The following is a 15,846-nucleotide window of genomic DNA, read 5'->3' as shown; positions in this document are numbered from 1 at the left end:
CACATTAAACATCAATGAATGAGCTACTGTGGGGAACATGAAGAAAAACAACATTCTGTTGACATGTAAGCCTACGCTTAATGGCTAAACCACAATGTTTGAGGTTGCAGATGATATGAAAAGTTATATCTTGTGCCGCCTGTTGTGATGCAGTCAGTGACCACAATGAATATTGATTTTATGCTTCCAATCCAATAAACATGATTTTTGTTAAAGGATGATATTGATAAGGCACAACTTTACACTTCAGCATCAAATGTTCTGTCAATTGAGTTTGAAAAAGATTTCTTAGAATAATTTGAATGGTTTTATCAGGCATTCAGTCATTTTCATTTTCTTTTAAATTTATTTATTTTTGGAAAACCGACATAAGCATATCATCTGATTTTAGCCAAAAAAGCCTTAACTCGTATTATTTTTCACAGGGTTAACGCCCGTTTGGTTCCCAAATAGATGATGTTGTTTAACGCATAAAGGTGCTCTTCCATTTTTCAGATACAACCCCTTTAGAGGGCTGTTGCTGTAGTATGCATTTAAACTGTACCCTTTTTTGTATTTCCAACTGTACTATCTGAATATCAATTCAATAACTTTGGCTCTCATCTCTTTTGACCACAGCCCCTCTGGATGTACTTTCTGGGGGAAGAAGCCATGGAGCCGCAAGAAGAAGATCCTGTGGCAGCTTGGCACACTCGTAGGAGCTCCTGTGGGCATAGCCCTGATTGCTGGAATAGCCGTTCCAGCCATCATCATTGGCATACCAGTCTATGTCGGAAGAAAGGTAAGTTAGCTGGATTTAAAAAGATTCTATGATTGCTTTGTGGTCACTATTCTTCTCATTACTGAATTATTTACTGTAAACTTGGACCAAACACTTTACCTTACCCTTACCCTAATACCTCTGTCACACCACCCAACCACTCCGCACAGTGGCCATCCTGGCCATAATAATAATAGCCTAATAGTCCACTCCAAATTTTATTTAAACTTACCTTTAACCTGAAACCCAATTCAAACCCAATCCCAAATTTTTGACTTCACCTTTAACCCATTTGCAGCCTTAACCAAAATCCTATTTCAATGACAAAATTGCCAGAGCACCATTGTGAAAATTTGATGGTTTAAGTTGATACATGGTTTAAGCTTGTATAACAGAGCAACCAAATAGGATTCAGTTTATGTGTAAGTGTCTTTGTTAAACTGGAATTGAGACTGAGCTCAAACCTAGCGACAGGAAGTTATGTACTAGAACATTCTTTTTTGCAAACTGCCTCAAAAGAGTTACAAACCTCTGCTTTTGTAGAGCTTTTAAACATTTCAGACAAATGTAATTGCCAGTAGTGATTATTTCCAGGAAATAAGAAAGCAAAGTTTGGGTGCAGCCAAACCAAACACAGACAACAGGAGGTTGAAGAAGAGTTTAGTGGTATTATTGTGAACTTCTGGTATAGGTCCATGTCTGGGTCACAGCACTGATGCGTATTTTAGATTTCATTTCCACCTTTTGATTTTGCTTACAATCAGGTTAGGTTGGCCATTTTCACTTCACCTGTCAAATGATGTCCTACATTAGTCCCTAACACTCTCTCTATTTCTTATTTTTCACTTTTTTTCTCTCCACTGTCTTCTCACCCATCCCTATTTTAACTGATTCCATTTTCTTGGGGTTCCTTGTTGTTTTCCAGTATAGGCTATTGCATGCTCCCCTCTCTTCTCTTTTTATGTCTCCTCTGTCTTTTTTTTTCCTGATCAAGTCTTCTGTCCTCCCTCCCTCCCCCACCCCCTCTCTCTCTCTCTCTCTCTCTGTCTGTCTCCCCCACCCTCTCTCTCTCTCTCTCTTTCTCTTCCTTTCCCCTAGTTCTCTCTCTCTCTCCTACTTCTTTCAATATAAATATCTTCATCTATATTCCCTCTCATCCTATCTGTAATAGTTCTCTCCCTCCCCAATCTTTCCCTCTTTCTCACACTTTCCCCTCTCTTCCCATCCTCCCCCTTCTCTTTCTCCCCTCTTCTCTCCTCCCTTCTTCTCTCCTCCCTTCTTCTCTCCTCCCTTCCCATCTTCCCCCTTCTCTCTCTCCCTCCTTCTATCCTCCCTTCTTCTCTCCTCCTTCTATCCTCCCTTCTTCTCTCCTCCCTTCTTCTCTCCTCCCTTCCCATCTTCCCCCTTCTCTCTCTCCCTCCTTCTATCCTCCCTTCTTCTCTCCTCCTTCTATCCTCCCTTCTTCTCTCCTCCCTTCCCATCATCCCCCTTTTCTCTCTCCCTCCTTCTATCCTCTCTCCCTTCCTCTCCCCATCATCTCCTGCCCTACTTCTTCCAATCTCCATCTCTTCATCATCTCTATTCTCTCTCATCCTCTCTATTCTCTCCCATCCTCCCCCTTCTCTTTCTCCCTTCTTCTCTCCTCCCTTCCCATCCTCCTCCTTCTCTCTCTCCCTCCTTCTATCCTCTCTCCCTTCCTCTCCCCATCATCTCCTGCCCTACTTCTTCCAATCTCCATCTCTTCATCATCTCTATTCTCTCTCATCCTCTCTATTCTCTCCCTTCCTCTTTATCGTTGCCTGTGTTGCAGTAATAATAGATGAATAGTGCTGTCAATTATCTCTATTATTGACACATTGAAGTTACGTCAATGAAATCTCTTCTGACGTGATGGCTAGTGTGGTGGGCGATGTTTGTAAAACTCCACTTTTTATTTTCTTTCAATCTCGTGTAGTTATAAAAAAATATTGTAGAATATTTGTAAAAAATATAAGTAGGATTCCCAAAATAGTGCTAATGACTTTTGAATGCAAGATGGTAGGCATATTATGACAGGGATAATGATCTTTTAATAGAGCTGCCAAGTAGTGCGAAGTTTTAGTATTATGTTCTAGAATTTGATATTATTTGTTTAGGTTTCTTGAATTTTCTAGAAAATTTAAGTCTGTTTTATTGTATTACTATTAATTTTGTTTCTTTACTTGTTCCAGTCTTTTTTTATTGATTTGTGAAATAGTGATATCCTTTTAAACAAAATACTGGTTATTCAAGAAGATATTATATGTGAATCTTAATTGAATTACACAGAACAGAGTGGTCAGTTTCTTCAATTATATTGGAAGGTCTTTGTTCTCTAGAAGTTTAAAGATTAAAAAGACACATGGTGCAAATAGAATAAAGAAAAATGATAGTAAGGAACAGATGGGGAATATATTTTGAGACAGCTTGGTAAAGTAGGTTTATAGGTAATTTCAAATAAAAGGAAGAAGGGGGGGGGGGAGGGAGTAGCAAAGAAATTTGAATGCATGGATTGTAGAGGAGCAATATCTCTTTATTCCATTAATCCATTTTATTTGTAATGAATGCATACGCAATTGAGCCTCTCCTATATCAAAATTAAGATTTATATTTCTTCTCTGTACGTGGTTTCCAATTTCAATTTCAATGTAAATGTGATTAACTCCTTCATTTTCAAATAATTTTGATCAAATACTTCCATAGAAGATCAAGTTTCATGTATTTGTCTGATATCTCTAATTCATTTGAATCCCAACAAGAGTGAACTTTACATCCATTTTTTAAGTAGTAGAAACTTATTCATTATCTACTGTAATACAGTGTCAGGTTGCATACTTCAATCTGATAGAAAATGTCTAGTTTATAATTCGTCAAAAAGGGAAAGGAAGGGAGCAGTGATATATAATATTAACTGATCGACTTACGATGAAGTGGAGTGTTTTTAATAGTTTGTATTGAAATAAAGCATAGTTTGAATGTGTGATGTAATACCATGTCAGGAATATATATCATTATCTATAGTGTCTGGTTGCATACTTCAATCAGATAGAAAGTGTCTAGTATTTGTCAAAAAGGAAAGGAAAGGAAGCTAGCAGCGATATGAAACATTAACTGATCAACTTACGATATAGTGGAGTCACTGGAGTGTTCATATTGAAATAAAGCATGCTTTTAATGTGTGATGTACATGTATACCATGTCAGAAATATACTACGTCTGAGAAAGCAGATACACAAAGGAGAAAAACAAGATGTAATCTGTGGCATTGTGCAGTTTGTATTCCCTTCTATTTGAATGCAGGAACTGTTGTTAACAGTTGTCTCATAAATAATTCTACAATCTCTTTATCCTTGTGTCTCTGTGTAGGCCTGTTGTATTTTTGTTTAGATTGGCTTCATGTACATTCGTGGCCATGCAATAATGATTGCGACCTTCTTTTAAAAATAAAAATAAAATCTTGATTTCTGAAAGTTTGAATGAAATAGGTCAAGCAATTAGGAATAACTTTGATAGTTGAGATTACATGTTTGTTAGACAACTCTTCCAGTTGCTCCTAAAGCACAAAATAATTGTAATTAATTTTTCAAAATCCATTGCTGAAAAAGACTGGTCGCCAATTTGATATTTTACATAGATAAATTAAATGGATTCATCTTTCAGCCACTTACACGTAGCGGAATTTTTTGTCTAATATTATCTTTACTTACAGCAACCCTTTTCTCTAATTTTTTGTTCTGTTTTTCACAAAATTCAAATGTAAGCCAAAGTATTTTATGTTGAATTCCTTTTTAAACACCATGCATGTGGTTTTCTAGATGCTTCAATTTTGACTAAAATCAAATTTTATATATATATTGAAAATATATTATATTCTGATATCACAAAAGAAATTGAAATCCAGAAACTTTACATAAAAACAATACTTTGATCTGCTGATAATTTGTGAAATAAGCTGCATTCTATCCATGGCAGCGATAAGGAAGTAGGCAGGATATGGGTGAATCCAGTGATGCCTGTTCAATATAAATAAAAGGAAATAAAATGAGTTCATGACCTCTAATATATCATCTAGGTCAAGGAGGAATAAGAGATAATAAACATTTCATGATTCCTCTTTTTTCAAATCCCTATTTGTTTTTATTTTAGTCATCTATTTCTTTATTTCTTTATTCGTTCATTCATTTATTCATTTAGTTCTTTTTTGTTCATTTTTTTGTTCATTCATTTATTTATATAAAAAATCCATTCAGTTGTTCATTTTTTTCATCTATTTAAGACGATTTTGTTGTTGTTTTGTATAGGTAATAGTTGTAAACTACAGACTCTGGACTGGACTCATTTCTTCCAATCCTACTTTTTACTTTGTCTTTTGAACTTGAAAAACCAACCTTCCCTCAACCCCTCCCCCCCCCCCCCCCAAAAAAAACAAAACAAAACAAAACAAAACAAAACAAAACAAAACAAAACGATCAAATCAAATCAAATCAAAAGATTAATGTATGATAAATGAATTGACACCTACACCTTCATATTTCCTTATGCTATTATGCTATTCTACTCAAATATCTAATCCAAATCAGTTACCAGAACATTGATTATTAGGCAAGTGCAAAACACAGCAATATTGCACCCTCATTGTATTACTGGCAATACAGTTGATACTACATGTAGCCCAAATTTGCAACCCTGTGAAGTGCAGCATATATCAGTACGTCTCCTAAAAAAACAGCTGCTTGTATAGTGCACAGTATGGAGTCCTTCATGTGTGCAGCTGCCAACCTTAAAAATAGGTCAGCAGTTTCAATACTAGGTTTTTATGCATCAACATTACGTTCTGTATGTAGGCCTACATTTATTGGACATGTTTGTTGCAAATTGTGTGTATAAACCTACATAAAACTAGTCTGGATTGGAAGCGTATATTTGAACTTTAAATTTTGAAATGTTGGGACTTCAAATTTGATACAGACATGTGAGGGACACTAGGCTTTAATACATCATTTTATTTATCTATGGTGTATCTTTCTCCCTCTTTCCTCTTCTACCTCTTCTGCTTCTTCTTCTTCTACTACAAATTCTTCTCCTTCCTCTTCTTCTTCTTCCTCTTCCTTCTTTCTTTCTCTTCCTTCTTTCTTTCTCTTCCTTCTTTCTTTCTCTTCCTTCTTTCTTTCTCTTCCTTCTCTCTTTCTCTTCCTTCTCTCTTTCTCTTCCTTCTTTCTTTCTCTTCCTTCTTTCTTTCTCTTCCTTCTTTCTTTCTCTTCCTTCTTTCTTTCTCTTCCTTCTTTCTTTCTCTTCCTTTCTTTCTCTTCCTTCTTTCCTTCTCTTCCTTCTTTCTTTCTCTTCCTTCTTTCTTTCTCTTCCTTCTCTCTTTCTCTTCCTTCTTTCTTTCTCTTCCTTCTTTCTTTCTCTTCCTTCTCTCTTTCTCTTCCTCCTTTCTTTCTCTTCCTTCTTTCTTTCTCTTCCTTCTTTCTTTCTCTTCCTTCTTTCTTTCTCTTCCTTCTCTCTTTCTCTTCCTTCTCTCTTTCTCTTCCTTCTTTCTTTCTCTTCCTTCTTTCCTTCTCTTCCTTCTTTCCTTCTCTTCCTTCTTTCTTTCTCTTCCTTCTTTCTTTCTCTTCCTTCTCTCTTTCTCTTCCTTCTCTCTTTCTCTTCCTTCTTTCTTTCTCTTCCTTCTTTCTTTCTCTTCCTTCTTTCTTTCTCTTCCTTCTTTCTTTCTCTTCCTTCTTTCTTTCTCTTCCTTCTTTCTTTCTCTTCCTTCTCTCTTTCTCTTCCTTCTCTCTTTCTCTTCCTTCTTTCTTTCTCTTCCTTCTTTCCTTCTCTTCCTTCTTTCTTTCTCTTCCTTCTTTCTTTCTCTTCCTTCTTTCTTTCTCTTCCTTCTCTCTTTCTCTTCCTTCTCTCTTTCTCTTCCTTCTTTCTTTCTCTTCCTTCTTTCTTTCTCTTCCTTCTTTCTTTCTCTTCCTTCTTTCTTTCTCTTCCTTCTTTCTTTCTCTTCCTTTCTTTCTCTTCCTTCTTTCCTTCTCTTCCTTCTTTCCTTCTCTTCCTTCTTTCTTTCTCTTCCTTCTTTCTTTCTCTTCCTTCTTTCTTTCTCTTCCTTCTTTCTTTCTCTTCCTTCTTTCTTTCTCTTCCTTCTCTCTTTCTCTTCCTCCTTTCTTTCTCTTTTTAGGTGGCTCACTACATACATATGGGAACAAATCCTATCTTGAGAGTTATTCGCGTATATTATGTACTGTACGTGTATCTTTGCCTTCACAATAGGTTTCATAAATGCTCCTGAGGAAAAATACTAAAATAGTTTCTCAAAAATACATCTTTCAAAAAAGATTTATCACAAGACCTTGATTTTTATTTGTTGATGTCATTTCAATTTTTTTTTATTGATATTCGTATTCGTCGAAACAATTGTACTTTGTATTTTATTATGTATAGTTTTACAGTTAATGATGTACCGGGCCTTTACATCCTATGAGTCCCAAGGTTTTTACCTTGTATTGACTTTATATAAACCAGATGTATATATCATTGACAGGCATGACATTACATTTTACGAGTAGTATCATCTTGCAAATAATGGTTATATCTTTAATTCTCCAGGCAGTTCAGGAATCTTCTTTGAAGAAAACCAGATTTACAAGCTTCAAAGATATAACCATATACATGTATTTTTCAATATCATTAAACGGTGCATTTTCATAACTGAAGTATACCTGTATATCAAGTGATCTTGATTTCAAATATGATTCACTCAATATTTTTACTTCAATGATATTTCATTTCACAATTTCAACAATTTTACAGTACTATAAAATATACTTGTAAAACAGAATGGTGGTGATGGTGGCAGCAATTTCTTTGGAGAGCCATTTGATAGTATGTACATGGCGCGCTCAAGAAAGCCAGAAAGTTCTTTCTCTTTAAAAAAAAGTACAACTGATATACATGTAGCTGCATTTACAACGAGTTAGAAATCTTTATGAACACAAAATTGTTGTTTGGAAAAGAGAAAATGATATATGTTTGAGTCTTTGTTAAGCCTTGTTTTCGTTATCTCATTCTCTATTTCAAGGTGCATGCCAAGTATGTCAGTATGCCCCGACATCGTCGTAATCTGGCCATCGCTGGTAGTGTGTCCCTCTCCATCATCGTCTCACCAGTGATTGCTGCCCTCACAGTTGGTAAGTTGTCAGTTTCTAGTCAGTGAACTGCTGGAGTAACGCTGTACTTTGGCTAAAAGTACAGTGAATGTGTACATGTGGGATGGTACTGGTAACATATGGCAAAGAAATTTCTCAAATACATGCTGCTTTCCAAAACCCCAAGCAATTTCACCTCCTTATCATGATAACATTTGTCTGATGTCCATAGACAATGCAGTTTGTCCTCAGTTGTCTCCTTCTAACCAGTGCCATGTCTTACAAGGAGCTGAAATCAATCGCAACTATGTACATTAAAGAGGAAGGAGACTGCAAACTTGCGATTGATTATAGGACTTGCGATTGATTTGGATCGATCCCAACTCTTTGTAAGACAGGTCCCAGGTGTGTTAAATAGTTACCCACATGTACCAGGATTTCTTCCTTGCTTGAAATGTGCTGTGTGGTAATAATAGCTGCGTGAGTTCAAATTGAGTGATACTATCCAAACCTATGAAAAGGCATTATGCTACATTTATTAACAATGTCATTCTAATTTGATATGTGCTAGATGGCAATGGAATGATGTTATTAGTACCATTATTAAATGTTTCTACGTTGTGTTTGTTTACTCGTTTCACAGGAATTGGTGTGCCTATCATGCTGGCCTATGTATACGGAGTGGTGCCCGTCTCACTCTGCCGTAGCGGCGGATGCGGGGTTATCACGGGTTACAGCGGAGGAGTGCGCATCGCTCTCGATGAAGAGAATGACGTCGGTATGGCCGGATCAGACAACAGATCAGGTATGGATGGGAAATATCAGACTCTAGTGAGATACTTGTTCTGTTTGACTCGTCTTTAAAGAGAAGGATGAGTTCTGGGAAGAGGTGAAAAATAATTTGTGAGCGTTATTGTTATTACGCAAGTTTGGAAGAACATCAGATAAAACATCTTTCCTGAAAAGCACTGCTCTTCAAAAGTTCAAATGCCTGCATATTCTAAATATGTCATGTAACATCGTAAAAATTGGGACAGATTTTTACGCCACGTGTTCGTGTAGTCCCATATACATCTTTCTGTGTACAGTGTTTGTAACTTTATAAAGACTTGGCCAAATTTCTTATCATTTTGATGATTCCAGAACCTTTCAATACACACAAATACTATATGTTTTAATAGATGATCAACCTTTTCTGATCGATACCACATCGTTTCTTTCACAATGCAATCGCATGACCAGAACTCAACTTTAGTTTTAATCATCTTTTATCGTAAATAGAAAACAACCCAGAGGTGAACAGCGTGGCAGCGAACGCGAGTATAGGAGAGGCGAGCGTCCTCAACCGAGAGAGTACGAGCCATCTAGAGGTCGCAGGTGTCATGACGGACGATACCGTGAGCGACAACGCCAGTACAAGGGCCATCGCTGGGGCCAGTCTAACAGGGAGCCTATCGGGCAGCGGGGGCGTGGGGCCACTTGTCCTTAATAGCCACCACAGGTACGTTAATCGAATGAAGCTTTGCTCACACAAGACAAAATTAATAGTCTACAGGGATTCCAGTTTTCAGGCAATAGCCTGAATTCAGGCCCTGGCAAGTTATTTTCATACCATAGTTTAGGCTTTTTTGTGTACAAACTAGCTCATTCTAGGGGATTTTCAGGCCCTCTGATCTCTGTCTAAGAAAATTTGTCTTGGCAAAGGAAAACTATTTCATGTCTAAAAGAATGGGAAGTGGAATTGGAAAACCAACTGTGTGCACACTCCTATTAAAAAGCGTACCCACTTTTAGCTGTATTATCTGGGATATACACAAATCAATGATTTCGGACAAAAATGTCCAGAGTTTATGTCAAGACAAGGTGCACTGAGACTCTGTGTTATGTTAGAAGGAAACCACAAAGAAAGTATATCTCGATGGCCTTTTTTAAAAATGATCATATGGTTTAAAGTCCTATCTGATGGATTTGTTGAAAATGTCTGTTACATGCATTTGGCAATCACTTGGTATTGGGAATCTCTGATTACTGAGCAATTGAACTTCCACTACTAATGTGGCAATGATTATGTTGTAAGTTTATGATTCTGAACAATGATCTATATGTTTCTCTTTTTTTTCTCTCTCTCTCTCCCCCCAGGATGGATATTCATAATGAAGTAGTTGGCAAGAGACTGAGTCTGAGTAGCGACACAACCTTTGATGCCTACGCCTCTGCAAACGATAGAGGTAATGATATTAAAAGTATAGACCAGTTCTGGTCGTGCAATTGCATTGTGGGAGAAACGTTGTGGAATCGATCAGAAAAGGTTGATCATCTAGCATATAAGTATTGGTGTGTACTGCAAGGTTCAGGAATCATCAAAAAGATAAGAAATTTGGCCCAGTCTTGTTAAAGTTACAAGCACTGTACACAGAAAGATGTATATGGGACTACGCGACACATGCGCAATATCTATCCGGTCCGGATAGATATAAAAGTTTACCAAATATACCAATTAGTAGGCGGTTTCCCGGCAAAATTTGTATCATCACGTATTAGTCAAAGCATATTCTTTCACATGATTGGTAATAAGAGCTTCCATTTCATTTCTTGAGAGGGGGGCGTTTCCAAAACTGGTCTTTACCTTTAACAAGTAATATCTTCCATTCTATACGCTATTATCTGCTGGTAGCCAGCTGGGTGTTATCTCAGATCACTTTACAGAGAGATAATACTCATCTGGCTATCAGCTAACTGTACATCACGCCAAATTTATTTTATCTTATTTTTGTTATCGGAACTGTGTCTCTTGCTTTGTCCATCATCGTCAATATTTTCAACAGATGTTGTAGCACCAATAATGAAAGATAGACAGTTGTAGATAAAAGGAAACCTGTCTGAAGTAATAGTGATAATAAGATGACAATGTACAACCTCAAACTTCACTGGTGTAAATAAGAAAAATTAGTACTAAACTTTTCCATATTGCCTCTACTTCAATATCAAAATGATATTTTGTTGGCATTGATGACAATGTATTTACACAGCATTGCTGGTAATCCTATCAAGTAGGACTGATATTGGCTTTTGTTGATATGTAGTTTTTACTTGCAACCATAAAATTAGTTTCTGAATACCAAAATATTTAGATTGTGATGTAAAATGAAATCTTGCTCCTAATGACATCAGCTGGAGTTAAATTGATTAAATCGATTGAATACCTAGGACTTTACCTGAATACATATGAAAATGCAATGCTCAATTTCCTCTTTTTTCCCCCAGATTACCAAAGTTTGAAGAATGGGGCATCCAACACACCGCTGGAAGTTCACGTCGACATTGAGGGAACTTCCTATCCTATATCTCGCCACAACAGCAGTGGGAGTAACAACAGTACTGAGCACGGCGGACCGGGGACAAGTGGATCTTCCAGGACATTCACATCCTCCCTCCGCAATGCCACTAACATTGGAGAGGACTTTAACGGTCAAGTGGTCGAAGGGGACGTGTGGGAGCTGAAGACGAGTGCCAATTCACCGGTGATGGCTGCAAGGGGCGCAACCGCTCCTGCCTCCACCTCCAAGACAACCACAACAAGTGCCATGCGCAAGAGCTCTAAGAGTAAGGCTTCGTCGCGAAGCGGGAAGCGCAGCAGCGTCAAGATCAGCGATCGCATCTCAGAGGCGCCCTCCCCCTGCCCCGATGCCGTCAGCATCAACGATTCCTTAAATTCGGAGCTGAGCGCCGTTCTAGCCGACGGCGAGTGCCACTCTGAGACGAGCTCGTCGTCCAACGTGGACGCTTCGCTTCCGCTGGGTGAGGCCAAGCTGAAGGGCGACTTATCGAGCAGCCAGAGCTCCTCCCATGGCTTCCAGCTGAACGCCAAGGACAGTCAGTCGTCACTCACGGAGGTGGAGAACGATCGCCCGGGAAGCGGGATGCTAATACGTGATGTCTGTCACTCCTCCTCTAACTCTGTTAATGTGTCTTTAAATAGAGTCATCACCACCGACTTGTGATAAGTGGTGTGGAGGTGACTTGGTTATGAGACCATTTACACTGCTTAACTTATGTATTGTTTCAAGATGTATAGCCATGCATTGTGATGCGTACCAGTGTTGCATTCAAATACAGTGTGCACAGGCTGTACTTATCATTCATCTTGTACTTAAGAATTAACAAAATATAGTATGCAGCCTAGTCATATAAAGACTCAGTTTTAGTAGGATAATATTGAGAATTTAATTATTCACTGCAGTGTTGATGGTCCGTAACCTCCAGTGTCCTTACTTCATGATCATTTCTCACTCTAATTTTCATTTTATGTGCCCACAAATATTAAACCTTACATATTTCAACAAGCGAATTTAAATAGCCATCTGAAGATGAACGTCATTGGCAAATGTTGAAGACAATTCATAGCTGTATCCAATGGGTTTCAATGTGAGTTTGTTCTATTGGCACGCGATTATTCTTTTCATGCGATAGGGCTTTTGAAACATGTCAGGATTTTTGTTCATGGCATTCTTACGCACTTGTACAATGCGAGAACGAGCAAGTATCAACAGTGACAACTCACAAGCTTTTGCTTCTCAGTTTAGAAACACTACGCATACACCCTTGTGTAACAAAAAGGCATGAGTAGTATAGGCTTCTTAATACTGCTACGTAGTTGCATCTAAGTGTATAGTGCAATGTAAATGTCCACTTTCAGCAGAAATTATGCCACAAAACCAAAAACAATGTCCCTGTTGGTATACATTTCAACTTGTCGGACCTTTGAAAAAGGAGTATTTACAAGCTTTTCTGTTGTTCTTTGCGGGGTAGAGATACACTGTAAACTTACGACATGGTCAACTGCTACTAGTGAAATTACCTCTTTTTCTTGTGTATTATGTGCACTTATTGTATGAGGATTACGTCCGTTTGAGCAAGAAGGGCATTAACTCAATCATTTCAAACAGAGTTAACATCCTTCTGGCTCCAAATAGATGATAATGTTGTGATGGTTAGATGAAACGGAAGTCCGATTTTGACTAAAACCTTGATTTGAATTGAGCTGGAATGCGATCGGGAGCATCAGTCTCGTAAGTGTTTTATTTGATGTAATATGTCTTGTAGAGGTTTTAGTACTGGATTGTATAAAGTATAGTATCTGTATATATGTGTGACAAAATAGTATGTTATAGCTTCATGTTTCGTTTTTTAAGACGTTCTAATTGCAACAGAAATTTACGGGCTCTGGGAGTCTCAAGTTTATCATGATGATGGCTTCTAAGTAGATCTGGATTACTTTTTGAAATGATCGTTTATGAATTTGAAAATGACTCGTAACTATTTCATGTTTCATTCAAAAACCATCACACGTAACCATAATGAATGATTGAGTGTATATTAATTGAAATAACAGGATTTATTTGGGTTTCTTTTTAGGTCAATGCAAGAAGGGGTGGAGATATAGTACTGATTCTTATTGATTGTAAAAAATAAATGACACATTTATAAGTGAATGTTAAGTATATTGTGTATGTATATTTGTGCTTTTTCCTATTATTTCTGAACATTTATACATTTCTTTTGTTGGCTGAGATATATTAGTGTCATGATGTGTGTACATTAGAAGACTATAGGAACGTTACATGTATCGAACATTAGATGATGACATTTTTGTTTTAATTCAATATATTCTAAGGTACGGGTTAAAATTATTGAAGGAACCAAATGTAGATGTGTACTTTGAAATAAAACAGACTAATATTGTGGTATTATAAATTTTGATAAACACATGAAAAATGGTTACAATATTGTTTTCTGAAATTTCTGCGCTTTTTTTGTTGGTTTTATTGTCATGATCAAGGAATTACCTTGTTGTAAAAAATAGTTTAAAAAAGGGAACACTTGTAATGGAATGCATCAACAACATTGTAAATTTACTTTTAAATAATTTTCACCATCAGATGATCATTTTGTTTCTGTGAGCCAGAGTTGATATACTTTGAGTTTACCAGTAAGGTATTTGAAGGGAATATGTATGCTGATTCAAATACACGTAGAGCTGCAATTGTTTCCAGGACTTGTGTCATGTTCTGAACACATGCCTTACAACACCTGTGAGCTGTACTGTATGTGTTGGATATCTAGCAGCATGTAAATGATGGCCTGATGCTTGTATTTTCAAAGAGTTTTACTCGAATCAACTCTCCAAAAATTATATTTGGAGAATATTTAAGAGATGAATAGATTTGAAAGTCATCACATGCCTGACCAAAAATACTTCAATTCTTTTGATTTCAAAGAATTCTATAATTGCTGATCGCAAAAGTAAAACTATTGTTTCTAGAAGCATTTAGTTTGCAACATAAGAATTGATAGACTATATTCAGATTCATTTTTATTTTTATTTGGCGAGAGACATATATATAGTTCTGTAAAGTATGATAATTTCTGTGTTACATATGATTTGCTGATGTTTGCTTCGACGGAGCGCTATAGAGCTTTATTCATTGAAATATATTCATGTATGTAGCCTTGCAGATATAGAGTTACATGAATGTGGTATTTATTACTCAGTAATGATACATTTTCAGATTTTGTATCGTTGATTATAGTATTACATGATGTCGGTTATCATGAGCTTTGACAGTTCACAGAGTTCATTTCCTGCCCAGTTGTACAAAGTCTAGTCACAACGTAAAAAGATAAAGACAAAAATCTATATTACTGAAAAGCACCCTTCTATCAAAGGTACTATTTAATATTTTATAGTGAAAATTGAAATAATTTAAAGAATGTGAAAGCCATCTTAGAAAATACTTGAAAAATTGCCTATTTTGTTAGTCTGTTTTGCAAACACAAGTCGACAAGTATATGGTCATAATATCTACATATTTCGATTTTTGGTTTTAACATACATGACCGTCTGTTTTGGCTATTTTAATATTGATAATACTTCAGATTTAAGTTTGATTATTTATCCTTATAAATGTTAAGTTGTACCATAAGAAATCTTGTTTCCATGTCATAAAGGTTCCAAAAAAAACCAAATAACTCCCATTTTTTTGCATACATTGTACATTTATAGAAGATTTTAAGTTTTCAGAAAGCATTTTGGTTTTAACACCTAGAATTCCAGTTCTCTTTACTTGAAGTTATGTTTTCTCCTGCAATTTGTATCATTATTCTATGATTATACATATTTAATTGATCTTTTCATTTTGGTAAATAATACTAAAAATGGTAATTTCCCTATTATTTTGGGAAGGGCTTCTGTAAAAAAAAGAAATTCTTTTGATTGATTGGTGCACATTGAAATACCGATTTTGTTTTGGTCTATGAATTTTCTCAGTCGTCCAGATCAAAGATTTATAACAGAGTTTTAAAATCTTAGTTCAAGTTAGTTATTGATAGCAACGTCATATATCATTAACCCTCATTGTAGTACTTGCTCATATAATACCTTGCTAATATTAACTTTGTTAACTGCTTAATGACGATAACATTTGCTACCATGTATCATGCTTTTCTTATATGTAAAAAATTTCTTGCTCTATTTCCCTTATCAATATGCTAAACCAGATGAAAGAAATGCTGATATCTCTGGCATAAAATGGCGGTTTACGCATAATTACTTGTGAAGGGGAAATATAACCTGTTGGTGATGAATTACTATAATTATAGTGAGACGTCCTGTCTTTTAGTTATAATCATTGCTCGTTTATTATCGACTTCTCGTTGACGTGAATGCACAGATATTTAAAGGGAGAGAATAATCACGGGTTTTGTTCTTAGTAGTGTCTTATAGAGTGGAATCAGTGGCAAGTATTCTTTGTGCAAAAAAAAAAATGTTATATCTCTGAAGAAAAACAAATGTTCAATTGAAACGACCGATGGATGTATCAAGTTTTGACAAAATACACATCTTGTGAAATCAAGGAATATAATTCGAATCTCTATTTTGTT

General features: G+C 36.3%; 1 protein-coding gene across 4 annotated transcripts in view; it reads left to right on the top strand.

Moving 5' to 3' along the window:
• LOC575444 (E3 ubiquitin-protein ligase RNF19A) overlaps positions 1 to 15,822 on the top strand; it is a 47,913-nt gene extending 32,091 nt beyond the window's left edge. For all 4 annotated transcript variants that reach the window (XM_775846.5, XM_011679706.2, XM_011679707.2 and 1 more), the window contains exons 5-10: positions 619 to 781; positions 7,839 to 7,947; positions 8,549 to 8,710; positions 9,187 to 9,406; positions 10,045 to 10,133; positions 11,170 to 15,822. In XM_775846.5, the coding sequence (XP_780939.3) occupies positions 619 to 781; positions 7,839 to 7,947; positions 8,549 to 8,710; positions 9,187 to 9,406; positions 10,045 to 10,133; positions 11,170 to 11,906 (1,480 nt within the window). In that variant the 3' untranslated portion in view covers positions 11,907 to 15,822. The remainder of the gene's footprint in view (positions 1 to 618; positions 782 to 7,838; positions 7,948 to 8,548; positions 8,711 to 9,186; positions 9,407 to 10,044; positions 10,134 to 11,169) is intronic.
• Positions 15,823 to 15,846: the final 24 nt, after the last annotated feature.

This window comes from Strongylocentrotus purpuratus, unplaced genomic scaffold (assembly GCF_000002235.5).
Source record: "Strongylocentrotus purpuratus isolate Spur 01 unplaced genomic scaffold, Spur_5.0 spur5_scaffold_7, whole genome shotgun sequence".
Taxonomy (NCBI): Eukaryota; Metazoa; Echinodermata; class Echinoidea; order Camarodonta; family Strongylocentrotidae; genus Strongylocentrotus; species Strongylocentrotus purpuratus.
The sequence above is the reverse complement of the archived record's forward strand: the minus strand, read 5'-3'. Positions and strand labels throughout refer to the sequence as shown.